The sequence below is a fragment of the Oncorhynchus nerka genome, linkage group LG4 (genome assembly GCF_034236695.1).
Source record: "Oncorhynchus nerka isolate Pitt River linkage group LG4, Oner_Uvic_2.0, whole genome shotgun sequence".
NCBI lineage: Eukaryota > Metazoa > Chordata > Actinopteri > Salmoniformes > Salmonidae > Oncorhynchus > Oncorhynchus nerka.
This window is the reverse complement of record NC_088399.1, coordinates 38262795-38278443: the sequence shown is the minus strand read 5'-3', so window position 1 is coordinate 38278443 and position 15649 is coordinate 38262795. Positions and strand designations below refer to the sequence as shown.

Here is a 15649-nt window from a genome sequence, read left to right as displayed (position 1 = left end):
CCATTTTCAATTATCCTGGAATATGACACTTTTCAACTAATTGTTTTTATTAAATCTGTCCTCTTGTGTCACGCCTCTTATCTAACTGAATTTGTGCTTTTCCGTTAACCAGTTCATTCTGTCACTTGGACTCACATCTATGGAACCCCAAAGGGAGTTTAACAGAATCAGTCAATTCAATTACCAGATGGCCAATCAAACCATATCCCCAGGTTTTCATCTAAAATAAACAACACCACTGGCTGCTCATTGATGCTGTCATGATTCCCCAGGCTGGTGACTCCAAGACCTTCCAGGTGGCACAAAATCATATCTCCTGTATCTATGTTTAGCTGAATACAATGTATTCAATGCATTGTTTACAAAACAATCACTCGGGACATGTTTTGTGTGGTCACTATGAGGGACTAACTTGTCACACTAACATCAGGATAAGGAACACAATGCATCACAGAGCTTGGCTGGCTGTCCTGGAAAAGGTCACCTGGCAGCCCTCGCTCTCCTTCTTTCTTTCCAATCAGTTCTTTCTGTTGTGCTCCCTATCTTCCTCCTTTCTCAACCTCGCTCTCTCTCTTCCTCAACCGCTCTCTCTCAACTGCTGTCCCTGTCTCTCAACCTCTCTCTCAACCTCTCTTTCTCAACCTCGCTCTCTCTCTTCCTCAACCGCTCTCTCTCAACTGCTGTCCCTGTCTTTCTCAACCTCTCTTTCTCAACATCGCTCTCTCTCCCTCCCTCCTCATCAACCTCTATTTCTCAACATCGCTCTCTCTCTCTCCCTCCTCCTCAACCTCTCTTTCTCAACATCGCTCTCTCTCTCTCCCTCCTCCTCAACCTCTCTTTCTCAACATCGCTCTCTCTCTCCCTCCTCCTCAACCTCTCTTTCTCAACATCGCTCTCTCTCTCTCCCTCCTCCTCAACCTCTCTTTCTCAACATCGCTCTCTCTCTCTCCCTCCTCCTCAACCTCTCTTTCTCAACATCGCTCTCTCCCTCTCCCTCCTTCTCCCTGTTTCAGTGTTCAGATATAATCAGGCAGTAGAGGTTATGACTGTTTATTTCCAACTACCAATGGATGACTCTGAACTAATTCCAGTCTGCAGCACCCATTGACTCCCTTCTCCTGTCAACTGACCAAGACCGCGATTAGGTTAAAGTGCTTTTTCAATGGCACACAGCCAAACGGTTGAGTAAAGGTAATCAATGGCACACAGCCAAACGGTTGGGTAAAGGTAATCAATGGCACACAGCCAAACGGTTGGGTAAAGGTAATCAATGGCACACAGCCAAACGGTTGGGTAAAGGTAATCAATGGCACACAGCCAAACGGTTGGGTAAAGGTAATCAATGGCACACAGCCAAACGGTTGGGTAAAGGTAATCAATGGCACACAGCCAAACGGTTGGGTAAAGGTAATCAATGGCACACAGCCAAACGGTTGGGTAAAGGTAATCAATGGCACACAGCCAAACGGTTGGGTAAAGGTAATCAATGCGCACACAGCTAAACGGTTGGGTAAAGGTAATCAATGGCACACAGCCAAACGGTTGGGTAAAGGTAATCAATGGCACACAGCCAAACGGTTGGGTAAAGGTAATCAATGGCACACAGCCAAACGGTTGGGTAAAGGTAATCAATGGCACACGTGTTGAGGACAGAGCAGCTGTTGAACCGCTATCAGCAAATAACTATGAGGAGGTTATTATGAGGAACTACGCATTATGAGGAACTACTATGAGGAACTACGCAGTTGTTAGGTGTGACTGCAGTCGCAGTAGGCAGAGCAGTAATTTCTAGCAGGACCCAATGGCCCAAAGCAGAGAAACAGTTCAGTGTAGTTGAGGCAGTACGTTCTATCAGGCCCCATCTTGTGGTAGTCCACCCAGCAACCCTGATAAACGTCCATCTGACTTTCCCTTCATTTAGCTTTGCATGACTCATTCATATTTACTGTGTGTAACGTATGCACGATTATGCATGCTTATGTGTGTTATGTGAGTAATATGTGAATTAGGATGCGAATTTGCAATCTACATGTATAGCATAGTTGAGGGTGTATACATGTGTATTGTGTGACGTGTAATGTATATGAGTGGCTAACGTGTCTTTTGTCACACACACTGTCCTGAGTGGGCATTAGCATGCCTAATGCCCCAGCCTGGGATGAGGGTGAGAGGGATGAGTGGAAGAGAGAGAGCATCCTGACACTTCTCCGCCTGCAGTCTCTCTCCTGCTGTGTTGCAGCCTCTGTGTCTGCTGTCCTCGTTCTCACTGTGGAGCTCTGCTCTCACGCACACTACAGCACTCTGACACACTGAGGGAACACAGTCACACACACACACACACCGACACAGGGGTGAATTAGAACACTTAAGGAGAAGTGTGAGTCGGCCTACTGTCAACTAAGAGGTGGTTTTGGATTAGCTGAGGATCGTTATTACGAAGGAGAAGGAGGGAGGGAGATTGATTTGACTATTTAACTATCAGGAGAGAGAACAGGGAGAGATCAAGGTCCTGCTATGAGTTTCATAATACCAGGAGAGCTCTCAGCTTATAGATGAGGAATACCAGGAGAGCTCTCAGCTTATAGATGAGGAATACCAGGAGAGATCTCAGCCTATAGATGAGGAATACCAGGAGAGATCTCAGCCTATAGATGGGGAATACCAGGAGAGCTCTCAGCTTATAGATGAGGAATACCAGGAGAGATCTCAGCTTATAGATGTGGAATACCAAGAGAGATCTCAGCCTATAGATGAGGAATACCAGGAGAGCTCTCAGCTTATAGATTAGGAATACCAGGAGAGCTCCCACCTTATAGATGAGGAACAGGACGTAAAGACAGAGGGCCATTATTCCTAACCTCTATTCATCACTTTTTGATGGAAACTTTTCATGGATTTCTCATGGAGACAGGGCTTGGACAGTGAGTGTTCCAGGTGCTGAGTGTTTCTGGGTTTGCAGGGTGGAGAGAGGCTTACGGTAAAGCTGGGGCTCAGGGCCGACAGTGACAGAGACACACAGGCCTGATCATAGAATCATTACGGCCAACAGGCATCAAAGAACCAATCAATGGACTTCAACAGCAAGTCAATGAACACGCCTCCGGAACAATTATCCACAGATCAAACTCACAGACAGGAACAGAGAGAGAGAGAGAGAGAGAGAGAGAGAGGGGGGAACAGAGAGAGAGAGAGAGAGAGGAACAGAGAGAGAGAGAGAGAAACAGAGAGAGAGATTTAGAGAGGAACAGAGAGAGAGAGAAACAGAGAGAGAGAGAGAAACAGAGAGAGAGATTGAGAGAGGAACAGAGAGAGAGATTGAGAGAGGAACAGAGAGAGAGAAACAGAGAGAGAGAGAGAGAGAGGAACAGAGAGAGAGAGAGAAACAGAGAGAGATAGGAACAGAGAGAGAGAGAGAAACAGAGAGAGGGGGAGAGGAACAGGGAGAGAGAGAGAGAAAGAGGGACAGATAGAGAGAGAGAGTGAAACAGAGAGAGAGAGAAACAGAGAGAGAGATTGAGAGAGGAACAGAGAGAGAGAAACAGAGAGAGAGAGAGAGGAACAGAGAGAGAGAGAGAGAGAGAGGAACAGAGAGAGATAGGAACAGAGAGAGAGAGGGGGAGAGGAACAGGGAGAGAGAGAGAGAGGAACAGAGAGAGAGAAACAGAGAGGGAGAGAGGCACAGAAAGAGAGAGGAACAGAAAGAGAGAGGAACTGAGAGAGAGGAACAGAGAGAGAGAGAGAGAAACAGAGACAGAGAGGAACAGAGAGAGATAGAGAAACAGAGAGAGAGAAACAAAGAGAGAGAAACAGAGAGAGAGAGAGGGGGGAACAGAGAGAGACAGAGAGAGGAACAGAGAGAGAGGAACAGAGAGAGAGAGAAACAGAGTGAGAGAGAGGAACAGAGAGAGAGAGAGAAACAGAGAGAGAGAGAGAGGAACAGAGAGAGAGAGAAACAGAGAGAGAGAAACAGAGAGAGAGAGAGAGAGAGAGAAACAGAGAGAGAGAAACAGAGATAGAGAGAGAGAGAAACAGAGAGAGAGAGAGGAACAGAGAGAGAGAGAGAGAGAAACAGAGAGAGAGAGGAACAGAGAGAGAGAGAGAGAGGGGAACACAGAGAGAGAGCGAGAAACAGAGAGAGAGAGAGAGAGGAACAGAGAGAGAGAGAGAGAGAAACAGAGAGAGAGAGAGAGAAACAGAGAGAGAGAGGAACAGAGAGGGATAGAGAAACAGAGAGAGAGAAACAGAGAGAGAGGAACAGAGAGAGAGAGAGAGAGGGGAACACAGAGAGAGAGCGAGAAACAGAGAGAGAGAGAGAGGAACAGAGAGAGAGAGAGAGAAAACAGAGAGAGAGAGGAACAGAGAGAGATAGAGAAACAGAGAGAGAGAAACAGAGAGAGAGAAACAGAGAGAGAGGAACAGAGAGAGAGAGAGAAACAGAGAGAGAGAAACAGAGATAGAGAGAGAGAGAAACAGAGAGAGAGAGGAACAGAGAGAGAGAGAGAGAGAGAGAGAGGAGAGAGAGAGAAACGGAGAGAGAGAGGAACAGAGAGAGAGAGAGAGAGAGAGGAACACAGAGAGAGAGAGAGAGAGAAACAGAGAGCGAGAGGAACAGAGAGAGAGAGGAACAGAGAGAGAGAGAGAAACAGAGAGAGAGAGAAACAGAGAGAGAGAGAGAGAGAACAGAGAGAGAGAAACAGAGAGAGAGAGAGGAACAGAGAGAGAGAGAGAAACAGAGAGAGAGAGAAACAGAGAGAGAGGAACAGAGAGAGAGAGAGAGGAACAGAGAGAGAGAGATGGACAGAGAGAGAGAGAGAGAAACAGGGAGAGAGAGAGGAACAGAGAGAGAGAGGAACAGAGAGAGAGAGAGAAACAGAGAGAGAGAGGAACAGAGAGAGAGAGAGAGGAACAGAGAAACAGAGAGGGAGAGGAACAGAGCGAGAGAGAGAGAGGAACAGAGAGAGAGAGAGAAACAGAGAGGGAGAGGAACAGAGAGAGAGAGAGAGAGAGAGAGAGAGAGAGAGAGGAACAGCGAGAGAGAGAAAGAGAGAAACAGAGAGAGAGCCAGAGGAGCAGAGAGAGAGAACAGGAGGAGTGTTTTTAACTGCTGAGTGTCTCTGGGGTGAGAGAGGGACACGTCTGTGTTTAGTGACAGGGGGCATGGGGGTGAGACTGAAGAGGACTGACAGGTCTCTGTAAAATTACAGGGGCAGAGGGGCCTCAGTCGCCTTTATCCCAGGCAGTAGGGGAAGGACAGGAGGAATCGAGAGGCCAGAGTGTGTGGTGGGTGTTTAACAACTGATATAATTTGTAAGTCGCTCTGGATAAGAGCGTCTGCTAAATGACTTAAATGTAAATGTAAATATACACTGACCCCTCTGCAAGGACAGACATGTTAACATCATGTACCTTCATGTGTCCTAGACCATGCCATGTGTTGGTCATGTGCCTCTTGGCATGCTTCCTATGTTGGTGTGAGAGAGAATCAGTGACGTGGTGGATGATTGAAAGATATATAATTCATGATCTGACTGCACATGGTTAATGTACTGTACATGTACAGCAGTACGAGTCTGGGATGAGCATTCCAGGTGAAGCTGGTTGAGAGAATGCCAAGAGTGTGCAAAGCTGTCATCAAGGTAAAGGGTGGCTACTTTGAAGAATCTCAAATATAACATATATTTAGATTTGTTGAACACTTTTTTGGTTACTACATGATTCCATATGTGTTATTTCATAGTGTCTTCACTAAAATTGTATAAAGAAAGAAAAACCCTTGAATGAGTAGGTGCCAGGGTGTTTTGTACATACCAGTGTGTTTTGACTGGTACTGTACATGCCAGGGTGTTTTGACTGGTACTGTACATGCCAGGGTGTTTTGACTGGTACTGTACATGCCAGGGTGTTTTGACTGGTACTGTACATGCCAGGGTGTTTTGACTGGTACTGTACATACCAGGGTGTTTTGACTGGTACTGTACATGCCAGGGTGTTTTGGATGAAATTACATTTTCCCCAAATGGCACTCTGGAGGGCAGTCGGTAGTTGGTAGAACATGGGGCTTGCAACGCCAGGGTTGTGGGTTTGATTCCCACAGGTGACCAGTACAAAAAATCTAATAAAACGCAATCACTACTGTAAGTCGCTCTGTATAAGAGTATCTGCTAATTGACAACAACGTAAAGGAACCAAACAGGCTGTGATTTGTTTTCACCACACTGTGCTGGCCAGACAGGACAGAAGTGACTTAGCCACCTCTCACCAAGCTGTGTAGTATTTATTAATGGCCAGAGCCCGTCTCTGTGTTCCCTGGTCTGGCATGGGGCCTAATGGACACGCTCCATCAACTCATTACCCAGCCCGCCAGGATGAAACTGCTTTATTTGTGGAGCCAGCGAGCAGGGAGAACAGATTGAACAAATAAAGAGAAATCAGAAAGCGGTTTCGCAGCGCCCAATAAACTAGTGTGAGCTATTTCCTTTGACGTGACACAAAGCGATATGAGGTAGAGTTTAGATGTGATCTGAAGCCATCTGATACTGGACTTCCATGTGGTCCTTCCAGAACGGGTTATCAATAGAGGCCGTGGTATAAGTGGGCCGAGATCTAACCTGTTACCACAATTAAACAACCGTGTCTGATTGAGCGATACAGTGAACGTATTCAATGTTCTTCTTTCTCAAATGGGCAACGGGAGGAGAGAAGACATACCTGATCCCCTTGATCTGTGCGATGCTGTGGTGGGAGATCCTGGACAGGGCTGAGATCACCTGGAACACACAGCAGAGAGAGAACACAGTCAATGACACGGTCATAGTCAGACACAGTCTACAACACAGTCGGCATCTCCTCACTCAGTCAGTAAGACAGGCCCGTCTGCTCCGCCTAAATCTGTTGAATAGATGTTAAACTTAATGTGTTGACAAGCGAGGAGAGCAATGTGGTGTTTCTTAGCAACATCGTCATGCGCAGCCACACACAGGATTGTGTGTGAGCATAATGCAGGCCACCATGTTAATGATGACACCCAGAGACATGTGGTGCCAAATGCCCCCGCACAGTCACGGACGTGGGCCACTTTACTCAGATCAGACCCCCCCTCCCCATGTTCCCTCTCCCTCTCTATCTCACGCTTGCTCTCTCTCTTTCTCTACCTCTCACTCTCTCTCATCTGGTGAAACCAGTGTGGTGTAACAAGGTTAAATGCGTGCCTGTATTTAAACTGATTTAATGCTGGTCGTGAGTCACATGTGAGTGGGCTTATGGGTGGCTGTTTGGCGGGCTTTGAGATGGCGTGCTGGAGGCTCCTCCAAGGCTAATACAGACATATGATGGAGCCCGTCCCAAACCCTCCTAACCGCCCAAATTCTGCTTCCACGCCTCATTATGCACTCCTGGGTGTATTTGTGCCTCCATGGCCATGGCGATGCCAGCTGTCCCCCACCAGAGACAGAGGAAACAGTTATACCCCTCCTCTCTCGACTCTCTCCCTTCTCCCCTCCCTCCATCATTATACCCCTCCTCTCTCGACTCTCTCCCTTCTCCCCTCCCTCCATCATTATACACCTCCTCTCTCTACTCTCTCCCTTATCCCCTCCCTCCATCATTATACACCTCCTCTCTCTACTCTCTCCCTTATCCCCTCCCTCCATCATTATACACCTCCTCTCTCGACTCTCTCCCTTCTCCCCTCCCTCCATCATTATACCCCTCCTCTCTCGACTCTCTCCATCATTATACACCTCCTCTCTCTACTCTCTCCCTTCTCCCCATCATTATACACCTCCTCTCTTTACTCTCTCCCTTCATCATTATATACCTCCTCTCTCTACTCTCTCCCTTCTCCCCTCCCTCCATCATTATACACCTCTCTCTACTCTCTCCCTTCTCCCCTCCCTTCATCATTATACACCTCCTCTCTCTACTCTCTCCACCTTCTCCCCTCCCTCCATCATTATACACCTCCTCTCTCTACTCTCTCCCTTCTCCCCTCCCTCCCTCCATCATTATACACCTCCTCTCTCTACTCTCTCCCTTCTCCCCTCCCTCCCTCCATCATTATACACCTCCTCTCTCTACTCTCCACCTTCTCCCCTCCCTCCCTCCATCATTATACACCTCCTCTCTCTACTCTCTCCCTTCTCCCCTCCCTCCCTCCATCATTATACACCTCCTCTCTCTACTCTCCACCTTCTCCCCTCCCTCCATCATTATACACCTCCTCTCTCTACTCTCTCCACCTTCTCCCCTCCCTCCATCATTATACACCTCCTCTCTCTACTCTCTCCCTTCTCCCCTCCCTCCCTCCATCATTATACACCTCCTCTCTCTACTCTCTCCCTTCTCCCCTCCCTCCCTCCATCATTATACACCTCCTCTCTCTACTCTCCACCTTCTCCCCTCCCTCCATCATTATACACCTCCTCTCTCTACTCTCTCCACCTTCTCCCCTCCCTCCATCATTATACACCTCCTCTCTCTACTCTCTCCCTTCTCCCCTCCCTCCATCATTATACACCTCCTCTCTCTACTCTCTCCCTTCTCCCCTCCCTCCCTCCATCATTATACACCTCCTCTCTCTACTCTCTCCCTTCTCCCCTCCCTCCCTCCATCATTATACACCTCCTCTCTCTACTCTCCACCTTCTCCCCTCCCTCCATCATTATACACCTCCTCTCTCTACTCTCTCCCTTCTCCCCTCCCTTCATCATTATACACCTCCTCTCTCTACTCTCCACCTTCTCCCCTACCTCCATCATTATACACCTCCTCTCTCTACTCTCTCCACCTTCTCCCCTCCCTCCATCATTATACACCTCCTCTCTCTACTCTCTCCCTTCTCCATCATTATACACCTCCTCTCTCTACTCTCTCCCTTCTCCCCTCCCTCCATCATTATACACCTCCTCTCTCTACTCTCTCCCTTCATCATTATACACCTCCTCTCTCTACTCTCTCCACCTTCTCCCCTCCCTCCATCATTATACACCTCCTATCTCTACTCTCTCCCTTCTCCATCATTAAACACCTCTCTCTACTCTCTCCCTTCTCCATCATTATACACCTCTCTCTACTCTCTCCCTTCTCCCCTCCCTCCATCATTATACACCTCCTCTCTCTACTCTCTCCCTTCTCCATCATTATACACCTCTCTCTACTCTCTCCCTTCTCCCCTCCCTCCATCATTATACACCTCCGCTTCCGCTCTAAACTGCATAATGAAAGTGTTTAACTTCAATGGGAGTCTAGGGTGCTTCAAAGGCAGGTGGAGCTCAGGCTAAGTGCTAGTGTGAAGCGGGTTAGGACCAAGCACCAGTCTAAGGACCATGGCGTGGCTCAACCACCCAGAGGAATGAATACCTGACCGATATGGTAAGCCATACACTACGATGGTGAATGGACGTTATGGCTGCTCCATTGTCCCTTTCAGTACATGAATATGTATAGGTTTGCATCTGTCAGCCTTTTAAAACACTGTGGGGAGTCTGAATGCTGAAGTGTTGCTTTCCGTGTGGCTAAACACCCGTGTAATGAGCAGACATGCCATGCTGCCTCTAACATAGGCTATACTCTATTACACAGATGCTTACCAGGCACTCATAATGCACTTTGGACTGAGACTGGAAATCTGCATGAAAATGGCTACTGTAGAGAATAGTGTATTAGGTGACTTTTGTCCCATCACTTGGTTAAGGCCTTTGATATAGGGTGCTTTGTCATTCCAGATCCACGGGTTGGCACACCACCCACCTAAGCTAGCTGCAGGGCTTGGGCGTGCCCCCATATTGTGCCCTGGCCTCACCCATTGGCAGAGGGGAGAAATGATGAGGCTGGAATAGAGCATTACCCTGCCTTTCAGTGCCATGTCTTTCCTGTTCATGCCTCACTGGGTAATATTGGGTTATGGGCATGAATATGAATTAAGCCTTAATATGGTGACACCAACACAGTGAGATGAACTAAATATGAGAACCAGATCATGTAAATCACTCTCTTTTTATTTAGGCCCCCCTTCTCTGTCTCTCACTATGCTCTCTTCACCTTTCTATCTAACCTCTGCCCTTTCACCCTTCTATCTAACCTCTGCCTCTTCACCCTTCTATCTAACCTCTGCCTCTTCACCCTTCTATCTAACCTCTGCCTCTTCACCTTTCTATCTAACCTCTGCCTCTTCACCCTTCTATCTAACCTCTGCCCTTTCACCCTTCTATCTAACCTCTGCCTCTTCACCTTTATATCTAACCTCTGCCTCTTCACCCTTCTATCTAACCTCTGCCTCTTCACCTTTCTATCTAACCTCTGCCTCTTCACCCTTCTATCTAACCTCTGCCTCTTCACCTTTCTATCTAACCTCTGCCCTTTCACCTTTCTATCTAACCTCTGCCTCTTCACCTTTCTATCTAACCTCTGCCTCTTCACCCTTCTATCTAACCTCTGCCTCTTCATCTAACCTTCATCTTCATCTTCATCTAACCTCTGCTCCTTCTATCTAACCTCTGCTCCTTCTATCTAACCTCTACACCTTCATCCTTCTATCTAACCTCTACACCTCTGCTCCTTCTATCTAACCTCTGCTCCTTCATCCTTCTATCTAACCTCTGCTCCTTCTATCTAACCTTTACACCTTCTATCTAACCTCTACACCTTCATCCTTCTATCTAACCTCTGCTCCTTCTATCTAACCTCTGCTCCTTCTATCTAACCTCTGCTCCTTCTATCTAACCTCTGCCCCCTTCCTCACTTCCTCACTCTCCTCACTGTCCGACACCCAGTCCTCCTCTCCCACCCTATACTCTCCTACTCTCTTTGTCCTATCCTGCAGACCAGTCAAAGGCTCTCTCTCTGTCTTTTTTCCACATTATTGATTTCTCTCTCGTCTCAGTCATGGTGCCATGGGAGGCCCAACTCTGGGCGGGACAGATCAGAGAATAAAGCTTCTCACCCAGAGTCGACGAAATATGAAAAAGAATCATCACAAGATGGAGTGGCAATAACCCTCTCTACCCATCCTACCTCCCCCATCCCCACCCACAGCCTCACCCCCTCCCAACCCCAGAACTGGCCCTGCCCCACCACCCTCAGCCTTCCCCCTACAGTAAGGAAGGAACTGCCAAGCCAAAAGCTTGTGACTGAGGATCCATGGCAGGACCAGCCTCCCTTATGCTTCCTGAAGTACAGCATGACACATGCAGGCATTGTTTACATTAGACTTCATTTGTTTAGAGCAGAGGGGGCAGAGGGGAGCGGGGTGGGGGATACATATGTATAGACGAATCAGCTACAAACACGTGTCACAATCCATTTCTGGGACAAGCAAACATGTGGCCACCGTCACAGCTGGGAACCCCATGTGACCAGTCTCAACCAATCAAATACTCAGCCACCCTGACAACTAGACGTGGGTTAATTTACATGATCATCTATCGTGTGTCAAAACAAATACAATATGGTGATGAAGGCTATCAGCAGTGGGCACAGAGGGGTGGTGATTTGATTAGAAACAGAACAATGTCTCACAATGCTATTGACAGGTCACAGTGTCCACATACCACAACAGCCAATTACATGTATTCATGACACATGACATCTCACACCAACTATCAATGTACTGTAGTACTGAACACACACCAACAGTGAAATGAATTCATAGGACATCTCACCCAGATTCATTTTACACCTCTCTCGCACTCTTTCCAGGGTACAGAGGCACGCTCACACACCTCCCCCTGGTGTGATATTTATGAAGCATTCACCCCACAGTGTGACGGCAGCACAGTTGGGCCCATCATCATGCCAGAGACAGCAGAGGAGAGAAGAGGAGAGGAGAGAGGACCAAGTGGAGAGGAGAAAACAGATGGCAGTGTTCCCGGCTCCCTGACATCGTCAAAAATGGACAGCCCAGTCCCGTGTGTGTCCCAGAGCATGGGGCCAGCAGGAGCAGAAGCAGTCTATCCAGGCCCCAGCTCTGCGAAGAAGGTTAACACACACACACACACACACACACACACACACACACACACACACCTCTACGACACTGAACAGTGTTCGCTGTTACAACTGGATGGCCATTATTCCATGCGATATAGGCTAACTGTTCAGTTAACTGCTGTATGTAAAGCCCATGTCTTCGTCTCTGAGTTAGCGCTTGCCAGCCCTGTGCTGTAAAGCCTGATTGCAGACAGATTGGCACCTGGACATTAGCATTAGCGCTAAATCCCCTCAAAGCGCCCCTTAAAGCATCAGTGCAGCTGTGATTATGGGGGATTTCACCATGCACATCCCGTCAAAGCCTGAAGCCATTAGGTCCACAGGCACGGGCACTGTCCCAAACACCCCATTCAACCCTCACTCAGTCAGTCAACATGGCAGTAAGCCTATAAGGCATAAAACCCATGAAAATATAGTTTCTATAAATTTGCATGATCCTTATAGATGAAAATAATAATGGGATATTACAGATTAAGCCTGTCAATAAGGATGACAGGTTTTCTGCCCGTACTACTTCGTAATGACATAAGAAATAGCCTACACTGTGACATCATCACACGACTGAAACTCAAACTGTATGTTTTTATCTGGGGCCTAAAATCAATCTGATCTGGACCTGTGCTATGCTTCAAAGGAAAGGCCATGGTGGGTAATATGTACAAATTACCCTGCATAGATCTTCCTGGCCTTGTTGAGACCCACCAATGTGCTGCTGTCATACCCATGACCTGTCCCATTTCACACTGAATCTGAGCTACATGGACCCGCTAGTTCTTGTGTGACTTCCCATGGTGTACACACACACACACACACACACACACACACACACACACACACACACACACACACACACACACAGATCAATAGTAAAATAGCCTGTGAGGCGGGTTGCCGGGCAGTAATGGTCAGTGAGACAGGTGCTCCCAGTGATGGGGATTAGGTAAGGTTCAGTCAAGATAAGAGGGTCAGGAGAGAGGTTGATAGCAGAGCGGACATAAATCCACACTGGAAAACTGTAGGCAAGTAACGAGAAATCCACCTTCCTTTGTATGGATTTCTCTGTCCTTGGAAACATGCACCATCCCTATGTACACTACAAAACAGAGGACGGTAGTAGGGGCCAGGCACACCAGTTTGAATGCGTCAAGAAACGCAAAACTGTAAGGTTTTTCACGCTCAACAGTTTCCCATGTGTATCAAGAATGGTCCACCACCCAAAGTACATCCAGCCAACATCACACCGTGTAGAGTCCAGGCCCTAACAAATTGACAATGTTCTGAGGGCAAAAGTGGGTGCAACTAAATACTCAGAAGGTGTAATGTTCTGGCCACTCAGTGTATACCATGCTATGCTGTAAAGCTGACCATTTCAGCTGACATAGTGATTCAGCCAATACAATCACAGCGATGCAGTTCAAGCGTATCGCCCATCTGAATGTGAATCACTGCTGTTCAGATATGTATTGTGGTTATATTCATTTATGAATCTATTCGCTGTCCATTTATTATGAAGTCCATGTATTATGAATGAGGAGGATAACAGGTGAAGGGAGCTGGTGACAGCACTGTACAGACATGTGAGTGGACTCACCAACGAGGACCTAGCAAGACCCTGCTGCATCCTGGTCCTTTGCTGACCAAGCACATATCAAAGAAGCAGACATAGTTCCCGACAACCGTAAAGTCATACAGTAGCAGATACTGTATCCTGCCGGTGCAAGTGTGTGTGATTAACTAGTGCGAGTAATTACGCATGCGTGTGTGTGCACATGCGTGCGTCTTTGTGTGCCACTGTGTGTGTGTGACTGTGTGTGTGTGACTGTGTGTGTGACTGTGTGTGTGTGACTGTGTGTGTGTGACTGTGTGTGTGACTGTGTGTGTGTGACTGTGTGTGTGTGACTGTGTGTGTGCCACTGTGTGTGTGTGACTGTGTGTGTGTGACTGTGTGTGTGACTGTGTGTGTGTGACTGTGTGTGTGTGACTGTGTGTGTGCCACTGTGTGTGTGTGACTGTGTGAGTGCCACTGTGTGTGTGTGACTGTGTGTGTGTGACTGTGTGTGTGTGACTGTGTGTGTGCCACTGTGTGTGTGTGACTGTGTGTGTGCCACTGTGTGTGTGTGACTGTGTGTGTGTGACTGTGTGTGTGTGACTGTGTGTGTGTGACTGTGTGTGTGCCACTGTGTGTGTGTGACTGTGTGTGTGACTGTGTGTGTGCCACTGTGTGTGTGTGACTGTGTGTGTGTGACTGTGTGTGTCCGGGTGTGTAATTGCTTGCATGCCAGTGTGCCCACCTGCTCCTGAAAATCCCCGGACAACATCCATTCATGCTGATGCACAACTGATGGGCCAAACCAAAAAGTCACCCTCCCTGAGAGGATTCCATCACTGGGTAGTTAATAAGTCGTACACAGCCACCCCTCCCCTCCTCAGCTCTCCCTATACCAGCAGTCTGTTTGCATTCTTACCAAGCCAATAGATGCTGTGATCATTTCCTGATTCCTCCCAACTCTTCAGGCGAGAGCTCACGCAGGTCAGAAGGGTTGTGTGTTGCCATTGAAAGAGCGGCCGCCAAGTGAACAAGCCCCCACCCCCCACCCCCCCACCCCTACTAATCCCTTCTCCTCATGTCTTTTCATGGCCGGCGACGGGAGGTCTGTCCAGCCCCGAAGGGCGGCAGCGGGACCCCTCTCCTCTCCTACGTAGTAGAGCCATCATTGGGTAAAGCCTTGGGATGCAGATGTTCAAACAAAACAGCTTTTTAGGCTCTTCTCACAGCTGACACACTGTAACACAAGGTTGAGAGAGAGAGGAGTAACCATTGCTTTGTGTTAATATACTTTAAACCCCAGCTAAGCTAATGCCTTCAACACAAACACTGACGCTGTGTCTCGCATCACCACAAAACTCACACAACGTAACCACCATAGACACTGTGAGAGAGAAACGATACACAAACAAATGGTGTGTGACAGAACGATAGAAGAAAGTGGTTTCTTATTTCATCCGCAGGGCACATTTCCATTAGAAAATCGTTACCCAGATGTTATCAGAGTGTGTGTCTCACTGCAGTTGGGAGGGACAGCCACAGAGCAGGTCGTAGTCGACTAACTGTGATACTAGTCTACGCTCCTACATGCCTCTTGAAGACTTAACTAAACCAAACCCGCATGTCTTTCATAAGCATAACACTGGGAGAATCATACACCTTCCTCACAGTCAGACCTGGCTTCAGCAAGGAGGGAATCACTGCAGAGGGTTGTTTCTTTGGAGTTCCATCACACTGGACATACACTCCTATGGGTTTCCATTGACACTCGTCGGATATGATTGACATTCATATTAGTCTCAGGTGAGAAAGAAACACATGGACCATTGTAGGATGTCACATGTTTTCATGTTAAGCCACGTGAAGTCGCGCATCACAATCGACACCAGCTGCTTCGCAAGCAAACTGCATCCAACTCCTTCAGGACCTTCAGGGTCTACTGTATGGTGGTTCTCTGTGGTACACTATTGAGGACATATGATGAGAACGAAAGGGGCATTTTAAAATGTCCTGCAATTCTATGCATTTTGCGATGGCTAAGGCTGTGTTCTTTTGCTCAAACATAACAACAAAATCAATACTGATAAATTCATTGTTTTGCGAATTTTCTATTCTCCC

General features: G+C 47.7%; 1 protein-coding gene across 11 annotated transcripts in view; it reads right to left on the bottom strand.

Annotated features, from left to right (window-relative positions):
- Positions 1-15649, bottom strand: part of LOC115123646 (guanine nucleotide exchange factor VAV2) — a 266031-nt gene that overhangs the window by 62983 nt on the left and 187399 nt on the right. For all 11 annotated transcript variants that reach the window (XM_065017503.1, XM_029653021.2, XM_065017498.1 and 8 more), the window contains exon 3: positions 6709-6767. In XM_065017503.1, coding sequence (XP_064873575.1) covers positions 6709-6767 — 59 coding nt within the window. The remainder of the gene's footprint in view (positions 1-6708; positions 6768-15649) is intronic.